Source organism: Stegodyphus dumicola, chromosome 1 (genome assembly GCF_044657685.1).
Source record: "Stegodyphus dumicola isolate Sdum_Otavi_A_Nest chromosome 1, ASM4465768v1".
In the NCBI taxonomy this organism is placed as follows: domain Eukaryota; kingdom Metazoa; phylum Arthropoda; class Arachnida; order Araneae; family Eresidae; genus Stegodyphus; species Stegodyphus dumicola.
The window spans coordinates 40,886,314-40,906,550 of NC_140768.1; the positions used below are offsets into that span (position 1 = coordinate 40,886,314).

Sequence of the window (20,237 nt, forward strand, 5' to 3'; positions counted from 1 at the left end):
ATAACAAAAATAATTTTATGGTTATGGAGGAACATTAAGCCAGTAGTTGTTATTTGGTTTAGTCTTCCAGTTTCGATATGAAATTAATTCGAAATATCTAAATAATCTTTGTAAAGGGGATCAGGCTACTGAACAGCATTGCTTACTTTCATCTTGACTGGCTGTGAAGCAAAAATTATAAACTCTTAAATGGGAAACCCTGGCGACACAAGATCCCTGTACCCGAGACATTTAACTGTGAGGGTTTTTTTTTAAGCCGAAAGGGACAATTTGTCCAGAAGAACTACTTATTTCATTTTGGCATTTTGCGAAGTCTGACAAATTATTGCCACCAAATATTAGAGTACTGCATTATACTTAAAGAAATTAAATAATGAAGAATCTGCATGAATGTGTGCATGTTTCTCGCACTGGGAAAAAATAACGGTACTTGAGAACATCAAATTTTGAATAACGTAGTCCTCCACTCGAATATAGCCATCTGCAAGCCCGGATTAGGAATCTGGAATTTGCTTTGTTATCTACTTTACATTTTGTAAAACTTTAGTGAATTTTTGATTAACAAACTCAAGCATTTCAAAGCGAGCAATGGCAACACTGTACGAAAAAAAAAAAAAAAAAAAAAAAAAAAAAAAAAAAAAAAGTCTCCAAAGCGCGTGACTGTGTGTCGGAAATTCTAAAGATATACTCTTTTTAAATATTTTGTGATATTGCTGTTGAATTGAGTTTTATGGTTTAAGTGCGAAGAACAGGATATTTAATAAATAAAGATAAAACACGAAACGTTAAAAAAAGGCCTCTTTGAGTTAACAAAATCTGAAAGCTTTCAGATTTTAATTTTTTCTTTCTTTCTTTTTTTTACTTCCTTGTACAAAATAAAAAGCAATTGTAATCGCGAAAAGTTTCAGGCAGCATATTTTAACGAAAATATCCACTTTGACCGGAATGCAATTTAACGATGTTTTTGCGTGACAACGATGTTCTTGCGTGATATCTGTACGTAAGGACAGAATAAAATACTCTTTTCCTTCAAAAAAAATTATAAAACTGCTTTAAAATTAATTCTGAAGAGAATTTTTCGTGGCGTCTGTACGAACGTATGTACGTACGTGCGTGCGTGCATACGTACGTATCTCGCATAACACAAAAACGAGAAGCCTCAGAACGTTGAAATTTTGTATATAGGACTACTATAACATGTAGATGTGCACCTCGTATTTTGGTTGCAATCGGCGGCACCAAACGTATATAAATATATTTATATATAGGTATAATATTTATATATAAGGTTTTTATGCCTTTAGTAAATATGTGTGCAATATTTTTAGAATTATCAGCAATTTTAAAGTTGTTTAATTGCCGCTAAGCCTGTTTTTAATGACGGACATTGATGTTTACATTTGAAACAGGAGACTAGTGGATTTGTTGCCAATCTAGAGAAACTTAGCTTCGCAACAACAAAGATAACGCATTCATTTTATAACGTTGCGCGCCTCCAACTTGCACGCAACCAAGAGGTGACTGTGAAAACTTGTATAAAAGATAGAGCCTTGTGAAGGGTTTAAGTCCCTTTTTATTCAACGTAATAAATTACAATTGCGTCCTCTTGACGCTTACAGACTGTGCCAACTTGGCAGTCAAATAAAAATAATAACCTGAAAAGAAAGTAAAGACAAGATTCTAACTACGAGGCTCTCTAAAATAACTAACTCACCGCGTTTTACAATACCGCTGCTAATTCAGCAGACTTGAAGCTCACTGGAACAATTACCACTACTTCCCGCCAAGCACATAGGCCGAAACGCGGGGTTCTTCAATTCTCGTTACCTCCGCGCTCGCTAAGTAAGAATATCACACCGAACTCGTTTCCTTCTATTTAAATCAGAATACTTCCGCTGATAATTTGAATCCTTGCGCGTTCTACTAAAATTTACATATTCTGGCATTGGCAGTTCCAGGGGAAAGTAAGGCTTGACAGGAAAGATAGTTTAAACTTAAAATAAATGTTAGTTAAAATAAATATAAACCCTACAATTTATTATTGCCAATTAAATCATGCTTAATTCTTTCTGGAATTTTTTCGTGGAAATAAGTGTTTGAGATTTACTTCGTAATTTTTAATAGAGATATTTTGAGTTTTTATGTATTTTTGCCTTCTCGCGAAGTGAGAACTGAATTAATTGAATGAGAAATACTCAATCGTCTGTGAAAAACTGTTTCTTTTTTGTTTTGTTTGCTTAATTTCTTTTATACATTATTCTAGCTTTATTATAGTATTTGAATAGAACATGTGGCAACGATTAGATAATTCTATTCTTTAAATGATATAAATTTTGTGCATTATGAGTTATAATATGAACGAAATATATACGTTAACTGTTATATAATTATTGGATTATATAACGTTTAACTTAGTTTCCGTTATATAATTATTATATAAGTTAACTGTTATATTATCATTAATACTGTTAAGTGAATCTAGCGCCAGAGTGTCGCTATGGTAAACAAATACTAGAGTGAATTTTAAAGAATGCATTTATTCTATTGTGGTTTATGCGCTGTCGGCGAAGTAGATTTAATTCAATCCAAATAAGTTTAAATGAAATGCAAGAAAAAATGCGTATAATTTAATATTCCAATACAAGGAAGTCATGTGGTGTACACATCAGATTTTTTTTTTTTAAATCTTCAGTTTTCTGAAAATGTCTCTACAAAACGTGATTGTTGTCAACCGATGAAGATTATATCGATCGCTTTCCTCCAAAAGCTAGCAGACTTCTACGGTAATTGCAACTTTAATCTAGTTCGTCAAAGTGCCTTACGACTCCTGGAGTGCCCTGAACGGAAACAACCATCTTAAATGAGATTAAGATAATTTGCTTGAGGAATGGGGAAACCAAAAGACATGTTCAAAACAAGGAGTTACGATATGAGTAATCCCATTTATTAACAAATAGGAATATTGGCATTTGAGTTCGTAATAACTTGCTTTTGCGTGAATATGTCATAAAATGCAATTATAATCTTATAAACTGTCTGGTAAATATGCATAATTATAGCAAAAAGCTCATGTATTAGGAAATTGCGAAAATACGTTTCGTTGATGTCAAGAATGTTATGCGACATTATAAGGCACGAGTTGTTAAATTAGTGATTACAAGAAGGCAAGGACTTTATATACGAAAACTAATTATATGCAGTTACGTTATTTAAATATTAATGTAAGAAGGCTGTCTTTAAACTGCAAGAAAGAGCAAAAGGAGGAAATAAAAATAAATCATAAATTAAAAAGGTGTGTGCCAAAAGATTGAAAGAACGACAATATAAAGCCTCGCTATATTAATCATGTAGGAGAACAAAATGTAGTGTAGTAGAATTAGTGCTAGATATGGATAAGAAATCTTCTGGTTCATGTACGTTTTCAGTAGGACTTTCGTTGATAATGAATTTTAAATAAAATAAATACTTTATAATTTATAGCTTAAAATTACATACATTATTAGAAGTAGTGCAGTATTTTATATATTTATTTTATATATTACTGTGCTATTACTTTTTAGCCCAAAGGGGGGTTAGTCCATTAGGGTTATTAGTCTCGAAACGGATTTTGCCTCGAATCTGGCCCTGTCGAATACGCACCGAGTGTGCTACCACTACATAACGAAGACATGTATTCGTGAGGCCCAGGTTCGAGTCCAAGCGATTTTAACTCGCTGAACGACTTCGATGACGATTAAAATATCGATGTGAATGCTTAGGTGCATAATCATTTGCAAGATTCTAGTTAAGTGCTGGTGCTACACACCTTTAATTTCGTGTTGCTAAGGAAGTAGATTATAGCGACTACGCGTTCTAATTAAATTCTCATACATTAGTCAAGTGCAAATTACCATTTACAGCATTTAGAATCTCCGTTTTCATGAGTCGTCGATCCATTGATTACATAGCAAAGCCTGGAGATGTGTAAAATACACTCATGTCCATAAATTAAGGATAATGCAAAATCAGGCAAAGGAAGAGTTAGAAGCAAAATAAATTTGACTTATTTGTAAAGCTTATTTATTAAACAAAAGGTAAAGAGCAAAAAAAGATTCTATATGTTTGATATTATTAAAAAAATTAGCGATTTTTTCTCCCTGGAGCAAATTACAAAAAACAAAAACCCTATTTACAAAAAAAAAAAAAAAAAAAAAAAAAAAAAAAAAAAAAAAAAAAATTACGTTGTTTGTATGATTGTTAATACATTGTATGTCTCCTAGACGATGCAATACAGTCCGTACAATGCCTAGGCATGCTGAGTAACAAATTATCGATCTGGTCTTGGGGGATATTACACCACTCAAAAAGCAATGCTCTCCGAAGTTCCGGTAGACATGTAGGAGGAGGTTGACGGGCTGCAACTCGTCGGCCAAGCATGTTCCACACGTGCTCTCCTGGATTCAAGTCCGGTGAGAATGCTGGCCAGTCCATACGGGTGATATCCTCCGATTGAAGGCATTCGCTTACGATGTTTGCACGGTGAGGACGGGCGTTGTCATCCATAAACACAAATTGTGCGCCCAGGGCGCCCCGAAACAAACGTACATGCTGTTCCAGAATGACGTCCCGATAGATTTGGCTTGTCATAGTTCCAATTTGAACATGCAGGTCAGTTCTAGAACCCAGAATAATTCCATCCCAAACGAGCACTCCTGCACCACCGTAACGGTGTCGTTCAATGATGTTTTCTCGGTGGTAATGGGTACCTGGAGCTCTCCATATGAAAGTCCGACGAGAATCAGATGCAAGTTAAACCTGGACTCGTCGGAAAACATCACACAAGCCCACTGTTGCGGTGTCCACAATGCATGCTCTCTACTCCAGGCTAACCGCAGGCGACAGTGAGTTGCAGTAAGTGAAACGCATCTGACAGGTCTACGAGCATATAAACCAATCTGCCCTAAGCGTCTGTACACGGTCTGCCTCGAAATTGTCGTACCAGTGGCTGAAGAGATCTGACGAGACGGGTCTGAGGCTGTACTCCGCCTGTTTCTTTTGGCAGTAACTGCCAAATACCGGTCCTCATTCGGCGTTGTAACTCTGGGGCGACCTGTGCTTTAACGTCTACTCACATTACCATCATCTTGGAATCGTTGCCAAAGCCTGGAGATGACGCTCTGGGCAATTCCAAGTTCATCTGATACTTCCAGTTGGGTACGCCCACATTCCAGACGGCCGATAATTCTACTACGTAAAAAATCATGCAAATGCGTCCTTTGTGTCATAACTATTCGGTTATTGCACTGAAATGCTTATAAAGCGCCTGCGAACAATTTTACTTCTTTGCCTGTATTCCTTATATACTCTCGTCATACACTCTCGTCATTGTGACGTACCATCGGTGTCATCTTGTTACTTCCTGAAATTTGCATATGATTCTTGAAGATGTGTGTAGTGATTTTACAGGTGATATATTTATTTTAGAGTTCGTTTCCGCGTGACTCCGAATTATCCTTAATTTATGGACATTAGTGTAGTAAATGTAGTATGTATTTGAATTGGACGGGATTTAATTTCTGTGACATGCAATTCTGCTATTATAAAATATTTTAATAAGCGAAAAAATTAAGTAATAAGTTAAATAAATAAATTAATTAAAAAATAGCAATGTAAATCAAAACGTATTTCAAACTCATTGAAATAGCAAAAGTTACTCATTAGTGAAATAAATTAATAAGTATTATAACAAAAAAATTGTTGCTTAAATATGAAATTACAAATCTTATACGTTTTCTTTGCGTAATTTATTTACGACACTTAACAGTTTGAAAATTTACTTCTTACAACCGAAAGGAACCTTCTATAAGGCATACTTATGTTTTTATTAATTACTTCCGAGTAGAGTAGACTACGAAACACTTGTTAAAACTAAACTACCGAGAGATATCCATTTAATCAAAATTTTGCTTATCATATGTCTTAACTATGTGGATATGTTTTATTAGTAATAAATAATTTCTAATTAAGGCCTTTCCTTGCAGCTCTGCAGAGAGAAATTAAAAGAAGGATTTACTGCGTAAGTTTGAATTACCTTTCTAAGAAGTGCTTCATAATTATAAAAAACATAGTTTATTCAAGAATTAAGTGCTGAAAATTGTATGAGGAATGATATATCGCTTTAAATTCAAAAGCAAAATTTTATTTACATTTATTTAATATTTATCTTACACTCAACTGCTTTTCTTGAAGATGAAATATGTTTCAAACCAATTTCACATTTATCTACAGCACTTCATGTTTTGTAGATAGATGGCAGCACCTACCTTTTAGTAACTTCCATTTGCTAGCTATCATTCATTAATCTGAGGCTAAGAAATTTCTGATCGCTCTGTTATTTCGCAGCATTTACAAAAATAAGACAATATTAGTTCCCTGACGTAACATGATTTGACGAATTTCGCAAGACTTGTGATATGAAACCTTTATTGCTAGATATTTTTCCTAGCATTTCTTCCACGAAAATAATATTTTATTTCACGCTTCACCGACCGAATAATTTCTTGAAGCTAATTAACGTTTTATATCATTCTGGTTTTCTTAATTAACCAGAATAAACCTATTAATAAATGAAACATAGTCATTTGTAGTTAATCCTTTGTTCCCGAATATTCCAATATTTATTTTTATTAAATACACATTTATTTTCGAGTAGCAAGTATTTTATTTTTGCAGTAAACTGCATTATTTCTAAGGGGATCGAATTAGATTATCTGGATTATGGCGAGACAAGCTATCGATATGTGCCTAGGGAATGCCTTCGCAGAAGAATTTTTGAAGGAAACCAGCTCCTCGTGTTTATATTCTAAATGAGGATAGGTTTTTTTAATTTATGTGACTATGTCAAAGCCTCGAGGGCTATCTACCTAAGGGAAGGATGCCTTCCTAGAGGACTTTCTAAGGAAAATTGGCTCGTATACACGTTACACATTCGCAACCCGTTCGCCGGATTTGAGCCTCGGACCGAACTACCAGTGTTCAGCGACTTTACCGCTCGGCGGCGGTTATACATGAGGAAAACAATGAAAGTTTAGCCAGAATTTCAACCAGAGAAACTAAGGAGAAAAATTTATTTCCTGTATTGAAAGTTGTCCCACATTTGAAATGCGCAATTAGCACCTTTCCTGCTTTAGAAGTGGTTTTTCCCATGTGTAACGTGCATACGAGCCAGTTCCCCTTAGAAAGTCCTCCGCGAAGGCATTCCTCCCCTTAGGCAGATAGCCCTCGAGGCCTTGCCATAATCACACACACACACACACAGAAAAAGGTTCCTGCTTTAGAATTTCTTTTCAAGGGGGCTCATTCACCTTAAACCCCTTATGATCTTCGAATATGTGACTGTTACAAGAATTGGGATATTTTATTTATTTTAAAAGCAATTACTTCCAACTTTTTACAGCTGACTACATAATATGGCTGCTGTAGAAACTAGTAACCAGAAAATGTGTGTTGCCACAAATATTTTTGTAATTTAATCCGCTTTGTGACAAAAGTTTTCGTCATGTTTCTACCTTGCGCGCATGATATATTAAAAATGGCTAATAGTACATACTTGAAACTTGATGGAATTCTTTATATGGACACTATTTTCTAACTGAACCAAAAATTTGATGAATATTTTAGTATTAAAAAAATTTATGCGCGAAAACATTACAGATTTTTTTAATAAAATACATTTTATAAACTCAACTCCAAATAAAATAAAAATGTAACATGAAATTCTTAAAATTTTAGGTTCACATTAGTTTCCAAATGTTTTAAAAGCTATATATTAAATATGGAATTAAATTATGCAACAGAATGTTTTAAACTGTGCGTGCAAGGTGGAAACTTGACGAAATATTTTGTCATAAAGCGGATTAAATTATAAAAATATTTGTGGCAACACAAACGTTTTGATTGCTATTTCAGAAAGTAGCTATATTATGCTGTCATCTATAAAAGGTTGGAAGTAATTTCTTTTAAAATAAATAAGTTATCCCAATTCTTGCAACAGTCACACATTCGAAGATCTTATGGGTTTTAAGGTGTATGAGTCCTCTTAAACAATCGATAATTGTTAACTAGTGTTTAATTAAAAGTATCCTTCTTTTTTTTGGTTCAAAAGTAATAATTAGGTATAAAAGCACAGACACTTCACCAAGATTTTAAAATACACGGAATAATAGAAACAGTCTCAAATAAAAATGCAGTCTAAAAATTTGAAATAGAAGAAAAATTATGATATGTGAAATAAGTGTCGTGATTATGAGATGTCTTGGGGATCCAACAGCTAGAGTAAGAGCGATCAAAGGTTTTTGGAAGAATATCTCTCATATTAAAGCAATACCTTTCAGGACATTTGCCAACATGTGTCTAAACGACTTTTAACGAGTTCAATTAATGATGAATTGAAAACTTTTCATAATACTAGAAACTATTACTTCTTATTCCAGTAATATTCTTGAAAATTATTTGGTAATTTATTTCACTTTTAGAAGCATGCAAATGAAAAAAAATGCAAAATTTCTGTCACTTTTGTTATGGCTAAAGATTGAATTGAAAGGGAACTTAAATAACATTAGAGTCACATAATGATTTATCAGATTGATTCGCTGTACTTAAAAATCCTCGCTGTGAAGTAAAATAAAATATTATTATTTCTTTGAGATAAATTCGATGCTTAAATGCAGTCATTTTCTTTCTTTGCTACAGTTACTACAGAAAATTAATGATATAGAGAAGTTTGTTGTTGAAATTTAGACAAGTTACAAAATAAACATCGACATTTATTTTGCTTAAGAATGCAGATACTACAGAAAACTTTGGAGGTATGAGAGCTTATGGTTAGGTGAAGTTAGTTACAATCTTAATATAGTATATTTAGGTTTATTTAATTATAGAAAAGCTCGCGAGGAGCATCTGCCTAAGGGGAGAGATGCTTTCGTAGAGGAGTTTCTAAGGAAAACTGGATCGTACTAAACTTCCATGCAGTCATGCAGTCAGTCCGTTCGCCTGATATCGAACGCAGATCAAACTATTAGCTTTCAGTAACTTTACTGCTCTGCCTCTGGTAGGAATTTCCATGTTGGACTAAATATGAGCTTTCCTCATTTTCGCTGGAAGTGCTTTTATAAGAAAAGAAGTTATGTTTGATTTAGAAAAAATAATACCTTATCATTTCATCAGATGCGCAGTGGATGGAGGTTTTTTAAAATGACTCAAATAAATATGGAGATTTTTTAAGAAAAGTTGGGTTTGCATGAAGTGTACTTCGAAGCTTCGGTAATACTGTGAGGAAAGTGTATAATGCATTCTACTTGATTATATGTAGTACATCTAACGAAGGTAGAGTTTTCAAACCTCTGTGAAGCATCTGTCTAAATCTAGGCGACATGTTTATGCCAAACTTTTAGGACAAAAGATACTTCTCAGAAATTTATTTTCAGTTTAGGTTTTAGGAGTAATGAATCTTTAACGGAATCAATTTTTCAAGCTTCGTATTTGGCTAACATTATGCTATGCTGCATGATTTCACTTCCTTTGGCAAATGTTGCTAAAGCGTTACCCCACATTGATGGCTGTCAACCCATAAGCCAGCTGTGACCACTGAACTGGCGCTGAATGGTCTTGTCGATCACTGGTGACTATAGGTTTGACGATCATTAGTGTCCCTTAATTGAATTTTAACAATTTATCTGGATTTATCGTACTGATCCACATCGGTGACGTGTGGATTGACGACGAATACCATAGGGCAAGTTTGTTTTAAAAATCTATCTAAATTTATTGCAGTCCATCAAACTGTAACCAATATGCTAATTGCCAATAAATGTCAACCTGCAAGCTGTAGAAGATGTTTGGTTTAATTTGAATTTGAAAATTTATTTAAATTCACTGCACGTTAAAAACCTGTTTCTAAATTTACTGTACCACAGCATATCATGACTTATAAGTTGATCACCTTTGCCATTTGCCTGCAGCTCATCGGCAACCAACAGATTTGACAAGCACTGGCGTACTTCCGCTGGATTTTAATTTAAAAATCTGTCTAAATTTATTGTAACACCTCATACCGGTAATGTATAGGTTGATTGCCATTGAACATAAACTCATAGGTTACTGATGACCAAATTTTATTAAAATCTGTCTTACTTTACAGTACCACTTCACACCGGTGAGTTGATTATTAGTGTGCGGAGAGGTGTAGGTCTTTGGTCACTTGGCCACCACAGTTTAATGTAGACACTGGTAGGTCACTGGTAACCAACTACCTTGACGGACATCGGTGTTCTTCGGTTTAATTTAAAAATTAACTTCTATCTCAATATACTATACTAGCGGAAGTACCTGATACCAGTTAAGTTAGATTCAGAGTAATGTATCTAACAACAGAGAGAACGATACAGCTGTAATCTTTTTCTAATAACGATGCAAAAAATACCATTCATATTCATACATTTTTCTGTCTGATGCGATATGGAACCCACATAAAAAATTTCGATAGACAAATAAACTAATTATCTTTCATTATATCAGCAAAAATAGTAAGCAGTTTTTAATAATTTTCGTCTTTCTAATCAAATGGTCGTAAAAGCTATTCCATCCAATATTTTACCTATATTCAATTTTAGTCAATTAAATGTGGCAAAAAAATTGATCATAGTTGATCAGAAATCAATAACCAGAACAAAAAAAGAAACGCACAAACAGACATTTTCTTTTATATAGGTTTTAAAACTTACAAATTTTTGATTAACAAACTCTACGATTTGAAAGCGAGCAGTAAAACACTTTTCCGAATAAAGCATTTTTATCTCCAACGTGCGAGACTGTTGCCTCCGGAAAAATTATGGCAAAAATTAGTGTTTTCGAAGTTTTTAATTAATATCTCGGCTGATTAAAGTCGTACAAAGATGGAAAAAGTCGAAATGGCTTCCCACGAATTTTTGGAATCGGGAATAACATATTCAATATTTGGCAATGGTATGTTTATTTGATTGTTAAACTTCGAAATTTTTTATTAACAAATTCTAAAACTTATGGCAACACTTCTCAAAATAAAGCAGACTTTTATCTCCAGCGCGCGAGACTGTTGCCACTCGGAAAAATGAAGGTGAAAATTAGCGTTTTCAGAGTTTTTAATTAATATCTCTGATTTTAGCTATTTTTATTTTTGGAATAGCTAAACGTTGACTTTTTTCAGGACCAGAAAAGAATGGTAGAAAGTTTGGTGACGATAGTTATAGTAGCGATTGAGTTAATCGCGAACAAACACACAGACATTCTTCTTTAGATATATAGATTCCATCTCAATGACAAGTTAAGTATTAATATGCTCAGTTACAAATCTAGTAACCTTCAATCTGCAGGTTACTAGTGACCAGCAACCTTGAATTTAACCGTTTCCATTCGATTTAATTTTATTTGAATGATTTGTATAAATTCTAGTGACCATTAATTCGTAATTTCCGAAGAGCAGCGTCGTTAACGGTGATCATCGGTTTAATTTAATTTTAGTAATTTACCCAAATGCTGTAATTTAAATTATATTTAATAAATAATATATCCAAATGATGATGCTTATGGCTATTTGCTGCTAATTTTAATGTTTCTAACACGATACATTTCGTATCTCATACAGAATTATTTGGTTTGTCTTATACACTCATGTCCATAAATTAAGGATAATTCGGAGTCACGCGGAAATCGAACTCTAAAATAAATATATTACCTGTAAAATCACTACACACATCTTCAAGAATCATATGAAAATTTCAGGAAGTAACCAGATGACACCGATGGTACGTCAAGGACGAGAGTGTAAGAGAGTGATATATAAGGAATACAGGCAAAGAAGTAAAATTGTTCGCAGGCGCTTTATAAGCATTTCAGTGCTATAACCGAATAGTTATGACACAAAGGACGCATTTGGATGGTTTTTTTACGTGATAGAATTATCGACCGTCTGGAATGTGGGCGTACCCAACTGGAAGTATCAGACGAACTTGGAATTGCCCAGAGTGTCATCTCCAGGCTTTGGCAACGATTCCGAGATGATAGTAATGTGAGTAGACGTTAAAGCACAGGTCGCCCCAGAGTTACAACGCCGAATGAGGAGCGGTATTTGGCAGTTACTGCCAAAAGAAACAGGAGGAGCACAGCCTCAGACCTGTCTCGTCAGCTCTTTTCAGCCACTGGTACGACAATTTCAAGGCAGACCGTGTACAGACGCTTAGGGCAGATTGGTCTATATGCTTGTAGACCTGTCAGATGCGTTTCCACTTACTGCAACTCACTGTCGCCTGCGGTTAGCCTGAAGTAGAGAGCATGCATTGTGGACACCGCAACAGTGGGCTTGTGTGATGTTTTCCGACGAGTCCAGGTTTAGCTCGCAGTCTGATTCTCGCCGGACTTTCACATGGAGAGCTCTAGGTACCCGTTACCGCCAAGAAAACATCATTGAACGACACCGTTACGGTGGTGCAGGAGTGCTCGTTTGGGGTGGAATTATTCTGGGTTCCAGAAATGACCTGCATGTTCAAATTGGAACCATGACAAGCCAAATCTATCGGGACGTCAGTCTGGAAAAACATGTACGTTTGTTTCGGGGTACCATGGGCGCACAATTTGTGTTTATGGATGACAACGCCCATCCTCACCGTGCAAACATCGTAAGCGAATGCCTTCAATCGGAGGATATCACCCGTATGGACTGGCCAGCATTCTCACCGGACTTGAATCCAGTAGAGCACGTGTGGGACATGCTTGGCCGACGAGTTGTAGCTCGTCAACCTCCTCCTACATGTCTACCGGAACTTCGGAGAGCATTGCTTTTTGAGTGGTGTAATATCCCCCAAGACCAGATCGATAATTTGATACTCAGCATGCCTAGGCGTTGTACGGACTGCATTGCATTGTCTGGGAGACATACAATGTATTAACAATCATACCAACCATGTAATATTGGTTTTTTGTAAATAGGTTTTTTTTTGTAATTTGCTCCAGGGAGAAAAAATCGCTAATTTTTTTTAATAATATCAAACATATAGCATCTTTTTTGCTCTTTACCTTTTGTTTAATAAGTAAGCTTTACAAATAAGTCAAATTTGTTTTGCTTCTAACTCTTCCTTTGCCTGATTTTGCATTATCCTTAATTTATGGACATGAGTGTAGTTCCAAATAGCAAAGTAGTCTTATAGTTCCAAATGAAAAATAGTTTCAAATGAAATTCCTAACAATTACGGCTGACTAATAATTTGAGACACATAAATGAAAGAATTCGGTTTCTGTGAATTTCGCTATGGGACATGTCAATATCATTCCTTTAATATTTGCATTGCCATCTAGTACGAGGTTTTAGTTGATACCGTAGATTTATTACATGAAGCTTAAAATTAACAATGTTAAATATTGCTTAGGTGCTTTTTTCTGATGTATGGTAATTCTGAAGCTCAAAGCTTAAATCTTAGATGTTATGCAGTCCAGTACTGTTCCATATTATAAATATTTAAAAAATGTTTAAAAGTTAAATCATTTTACTATACAACATTAAATGTGAAATAGAATTTTCATTGTACAAATAGCCTAGGAAAAGAAATCGGATTAAGTTTCAACAATATCTTCGGTAAGGAAGCTTACTATTTTTTCCGTTTTCATAAATGTTTTAAACTGGGGGGTTTATTTACTCTTCTTATCTGATAAAATTTGGATCCGTAAACTCTACGTGGCACTGAAGAAAGAGAGATTAAGAGAGGTACAAAAGTGAAGAATTCTCAAGCCTTCGGCATATTCTACGCTTTCTACTTTTAAAATAAAGGAGGGTATCTTTTGTAAAAATCATCAATCCTTCCTGTTTCCATGATTACAACAAATGTGATAAAAGGTAAACAATGAAAGCTCAACATTTATAGAAAAAAAGAGGAAATCATGAACCATATGTAAATATTAATAATTCAGGTTGTAGAGACATTAGGTATTTTTTGAAAGCAGGCAAGAAGAAAAATGAGCAACGCCGTCGCCGAAAATCGAACCGTAGACTCTGGAATGCGCGCCCAGCGTGCAGACCACCACATCACGAAGGCATGCCAAGAAGGCGGGAGAAATACATTATATACTTCCCCTTTTAAAGGGCGACTGGCGTTTTAGGAAACCCAATCGCCAAATCCTGGGTGTGGAGAATCATCATCCAACACCCTTTTAGTTCGAGCGCCACTGTATAGATATTAGGTATTTTTTGGAAACAAGCAAGATGAAAAATGAGCAACGCCTTCGGGAATCGAACCTCGGGACTCTGGAATACGCGCCCAGCGTGTAAACCAGCACACCACGAAGGCTTGCCAAGAAGGCGGGAGAAATACCTTATAAGGTTCAGTTGTGCAAAGTTTATTATAATAATATTAATATTAATAAAAAAATTTATTTATACGAGAAATTTAAGTCTTGATATCATAATCAAAGATACAAGAACATATTTGAAAACCGGATACCTCCATTGAAACGAATTCAGTTTTCTAAAAATTTTTAGTAAACTGATATTTTAGTAAACTGATGCTTTTTAAAAATAGTTTAGTAAAAAAGCTCTCTGATTTCGAGAGAAAATCTGTACCCCTGTCTACAATATTCATTCTTCTGCTTTAGACTGCATCAAATGGGCATCTAAATTCTATAAATCTCATATATGGAGTCCTAGGAAATTAAACATCCCTTGATGACATTTTTATTTATCGAGAGAAATGTCATATGCATCTCAGTGCTTGCATTATATTGAAATAAAAGTAAAAATGAAAGTTTATTTTATTTTAAATAAAATTTAAGTTCATATCTTTGAATAACTGTTCATATGGAAAGTATTAAAGAATCGTGTAATTTTCTATAAGAGTCTGCTAAACTCCATCACACTCATACCAGTTACACACAAATACTTTCCTTAAATATTAGAGCTTAAAATTCGAACGCTAGCAAATATCCGGAAGTATTTTATTTTATTAAATTATTATGTAGATTACTCAAGAAAATTTAATGTTTCTGCGCTCTTTGCACATTATTGATAACAAAAGAAACGTTTAATAATGTATAATTCATATTTCTGTTGAAGGTTTAAAGCTAAAGTCGGTCAAAGTATTGAAAGTGACAAAAGAAGACTGGCTTTAATAAGAGAAGAAATTGGTAAAGATAATATACTGGTGAGTAAGAAAATACTTAAGACCTCGTGTCTACAGACGAGAAGAATTATAGTTAAAAACAAAAGTAAGAGTAGTTTTAAGTAAGTTCAGTTTAAGTAAGTAGTTAGTAAAGTAAAGTAAAAGAGAATACAAGAGAGTACTTCGAATTTTTGTTAGATTCGTCTAGACGCAAAGAACTACAATTACATAGGATTTAAAGATAAAAGAATAATAAGGAAGACTATGTATAACGCAGTAACAATACAACAAATATCCTGCAGATGATATTTCTATTACTAACACTACCGAACTTAAAATACGTGAGTTTTTTTCATTTATCAGTTATTGCGATTTAAGACGGCTAATATTTTATAAATATTTGCAGCTTAAGACGAAATATAAAGCTTTTGCTTGCATTTTCTCTTAAAGAGTTGTTTTAATTACGATTTCTAAGAGACTTTTTTAAACTTCGAACTTTAAAAACATAATAATTTTTTTAAATTAAAGCAATTCATAAGTTATGGGAATTTAGGATTAGGATATCAATGTTATAGGCAAAAGTTAATGCTTTTCCAAGTGTACATTTTTAGTTAAAATAGTTTTTGATGCATTGTGACGCATATTTAATAGGAACATACACAGAAATAAAGTGACAAAGAGAGAGGATTAAAAGATGATATATCCAGAGTTATTAAAAATAATTAACATAATTTCAAGAGGCCATTTTTTGACTTTGGAAACGATTTTAGCTGTTTTTTAAAAGTTTTTGGATTTCATGTTATTTTATATTGGTCTACCATGCATTTATCATTCGTATTATTTAGGAACTGTTGCCGTTGCGCGAAACTTCTTTATCTACCACGCAACCTTGCAAATAGTCATTGTTTAGAGTGCTCTCATTCGACATAATATAACTTCTTTAATTTATCTTTCAAATTTTAGAGGTTCGAATCCTGCAAACGGGCTGGCTGCTTGGGCGTTTTCGTGGTTTTCCACATGTGTAACGTGTATACGAGCCAGTTTCCCTTAGAAAGTCCTCCACGAAGGCATCCCTACCCTTAGGCAGATAGCCCTAGTGTTCTTTGCCATAATAAATTAATAATAAACGGAATAATAAACCTTTCAAATTTTAACTGCGCAGCTTAACAGACTGAGTCATTTAAAAGAAATACTCGTAATTATTAATACTTTGAATATTTATCTTATTCTTTGAGAAAGATATCTAATTGATATATAAATACTTTTAATTTATAATGTATTAAACTGATATATTTCACGAATATTTTTGCACCATTGTTATAAGTTAAAAAAATACTCTAATGCAACAAATTTTGTAGCTTAATACATAATTCCTTTTTATGCTTAAGAACTGAGGACTAAAAAAAAGTAAACTCAAAAGTAATGCATGAAAGAAAAGACATTTTCCGGATCTTACTTTCAAGTGCTTTTTAAGACTTCTCCAGTTTACATAAAATACGTTAAGAAGATAATCAGTTACTTGCCATATTTATTCCAATCACTGTTACTTCTCCATAGCAGTAATGATGCAGTTTTAAAATTATGTAAAATTTTAGGGAAATGTTGTACGCACGTAACACTTGTAAGAAAGAAGACACATAAAAGAAAGAAGATCTTCTGTTAGGGCAATAACCTAGGAAATAAGGAATGAAACAAGATATCTGTAACATTCCTTATACAGCACTTTGACGATATTCTAAAAATATCAGCTTCTCTTCTTTATTTGATGCATTTTTTAATTCGTACGGATATATGTTTATCTAAAATGTGCCGAATCTTTTCGAACTTATTGAATCATTCGAATTAGCCTGTTAACAGGCTTCGATGGATTCGATAATTATAGCAAGCATTTTATTATCATCTTGGAAATGTTTGAATAACTAAAGGAAGGCTTGCAGAACGCTTTTAGATAAAATTTCGGTATTTTATTTGCAGTGATTCTGCATTTCATTTGTAGTGATGTTTCAGTAGAGATCATTACATGTCACAATGTTACTTACACATCCTAACCGAACATTCTAGTTTTATTTTTCGATGGCAGTGACAAAGCTATTGGAGAATCATTAACTCAAATAATCTTTGCAGAATATAAACATACGAAATGCAGTTGATATCTCCTTTTTTTCGTAAACTTCTCTCCATCGCAGCGAAAGTCGTCAACTCTTGATAGAGAACTATAAGCAATTTACGCCACCGTGAAACATTCCAAACACATGTGAAAAGTCGAAATATTGTCCCATTTACAGACCTTAGACCACTTACGTTTATTTCTTTAAGCAAAACTTAGGTAAATGTGCTAGACAGATATGCCATTTAGATATCATAGCGCAGTTCAATGCTGATATTCGATATTTATCGGGAACCAAAAATATTTTCGTTCCCGATAAATATCGAATATCTGCAAAGATTATTGGATGTTTTATCTCGGATAGCGGCTATTTCAATACTTAGAACACTAGCATACACTCGAATAACAAAATCTAAAAAAAAAAGATAATGATCCAGGGGACTGATTAAGTCCAAGGACTTCTCCTTGCAACTATTAAACCCCATATTCTGGCAAGATATCAGTATTAAACTTTACTGAGATGTTTCTGCAGGAAAGAATAATTCTACCACACCTCTTTTCTGCATTTAGAAGATTTGTTTCAAACTCATTATATCTCAGTTAGCTTGCACAAGAATAAAAGCTACTGTTATATATTGATAACTAACTGTTTATATTGATAACTAACTGTTTCATCTGTCTTTCAGTTAAAAAGAATGTTCGCTTATGCGTAAAGCCATGCATTCATTGTCAAACATACATACAAGAATTCCTGTTTACAACAAAGAAATCATTAACAGCAGATTTGAATACGTCCGTATTGTTTTAAACGGAGCATTACCAACAGATAATGGTTACACTTATTGTTTAACACTTATTGAGAGATTCAGTTGCTAAGTTAAAATAATTCTATTTATTGATAGTACAGTCAATGTGGTAGCGCAAACCTTTTACTCCATTTTCAATCATAGCTTTTGCATTCTATGTATGCATCATTACTTCTTGATCAAAGAAGACAGTCTGAACAGCGTTTTTTCTATTCGCACTTGAAGCGAACGATGGATAGAGTGGTAACTAACCATTGCTTACATTTCATGTATTATTTGCTAGTCTGTAAAACTTCAAATGAAAGACTTTCCAGCAAATACTGTATAATTTTTTTCGATTTTTACGCAGTTTATATGGGCAGAGAAAATAAAAAGAAATTGCACTTATATAATCTTATAATTTCTGTGCTATTTAAATTTTTTAGGAGTTCTAATACTTCTGTGGGTTTCTAATTTTGAGGTTTCTACGGATTTATGCTCTTTAAGGATTCTACGGGTTTGCGGCACACAACTCATTAATAAGAAATTCCTGTGTGTGGTCCCCTCACAAGCCGCAGTCTTCGAGCTGTTGCGAGATATGAGACTACATGCTATGATATTACGGATACAATAACTTGCTCAGTAATTCCTCTATTTGACATTAAAAAAGTCATAACTTCAAGTGTCAAGAGATTTTAACGATCTGCACTGTGTCTACTATCAAAGTCTCTCGATTTTCAGGAGCTGAAGAACCTATGAAGATTCTGCGGCTCCTCTGATCTTGTCTTCGACTATTACTAATCAGGTGATGTAAAATGCAACCAAAAAAACATAAATGGCGTGACTAATTCAGTCTGCAAAATGTTTAGGACAGAGCAAATACTCAACTCGCTCTTAAATTCTTGTCTAGAGAGACTAGCAAGATCCTCACATAATGAGAAAAAATTGTGTTTACATTCTAAATAATTGCTTCAATATATTTAGTACTGATAATCAGTTTTTTATGATATGCTAATAGTGCTTTATGTAGATTTATAACAAATATATTTTTACTGTATAATAAACTCATTTATAGTAAATGGGATTCACTGTGCAGTTTAAACCTCTGAGCGCTCAGGGATTTCGCTAAGAAAGCACAAATTTCCAAGAATTAATATGAGAAAAAATTATTTTTTTGGTTTTAATGTAAAAACTCTCCTGGTATTTCATACCTGGATTTGTTTTCTTTTGATTTTTTTAATTTTTCCTTAATTTCTTTGACATATTTTAATATGCACGTATATATACGTTCTTACAGATATTACAGAAATATTCTAGGCCGTATATATACGGCCTTACAGCTTAAATACGCAATTAAACCTAAATATAAAGCAGTCAACTCCCAGTTACTACAATTGAGTCGCCCTACTAGAGCACCAGGGCCCCAGTTTCTATGGAACATAGTTTGGAATTGGTTTTTATGTTCTATAATTTGTATAAAATCAAACATTTAATAAATTATTTTGATTTATATTCCTTATAATAGATAAAAATATGAGTATTGTTGAATTTAATAATACTGTTCCAAAAATGTTTGGAAAATTAATTTAAGTTCTTTATATCTGTGCTAAATGTGATTACTGAATTTCTGTACAAAAACGGCATTTTTATCGATAAAGAATAAAAATTAGAACTTATAATGATTTACAGAGATTATACAATTTATGAATACATTAAAAAATTTACTGTAATTTTACCTTTTAAAATAGATGGTAGATGCCAACCAGAAATGGGACGTCAGCGAAGCAGTATCTTGGATGAAGGAACTTGTTGATTTTAATCTTCTGTGGATCGAAGAACCGACAAGCCCAGATGATATTTTAGGACATGCAGCTATTTCAAAAGTAATGATTAGTTTTGAAAAAAAAATTGAAAGTAATATTTTTCATGGTTAAATGTATCGGTTATTTTTAATTACCCTTTATCTGAAATAAAGGAGAAAAGTGAAGCCCTTTCAATTGTAAAAGCCACTATTGTGTTTCCATTATAATACAAACAACGAGTTTTAAATTTAGAACAAAAATAAATGTTAAGAGAGTATAAAATAACTTTGAATTAATTAAAGAAGGAACACTGAACATCCATTTTATATGACAAGAGGACATCTAAGTAGAGCATTTGGTGCAGTAATAAGTAGCAGATTCCTTA

General features: G+C 33.5%; 1 protein-coding gene across 1 annotated transcript in view; it reads left to right on the top strand.

Moving 5' to 3' along the window:
- LOC118185228 (mitochondrial enolase superfamily member 1-like) overlaps positions 1-20,237 on the top strand; it is a 101,235-nt gene that overhangs the window by 36,669 nt on the left and 44,329 nt on the right. Inside the window, exons 9-11 of the mRNA XM_035355056.2 lie at positions 6,021-6,055; positions 15,113-15,200; positions 19,799-19,933. Of these exons, the coding sequence (XP_035210947.1) occupies positions 6,021-6,055; positions 15,113-15,200; positions 19,799-19,933 (258 nt within the window). The remainder of the gene's footprint in view (positions 1-6,020; positions 6,056-15,112; positions 15,201-19,798; positions 19,934-20,237) is intronic.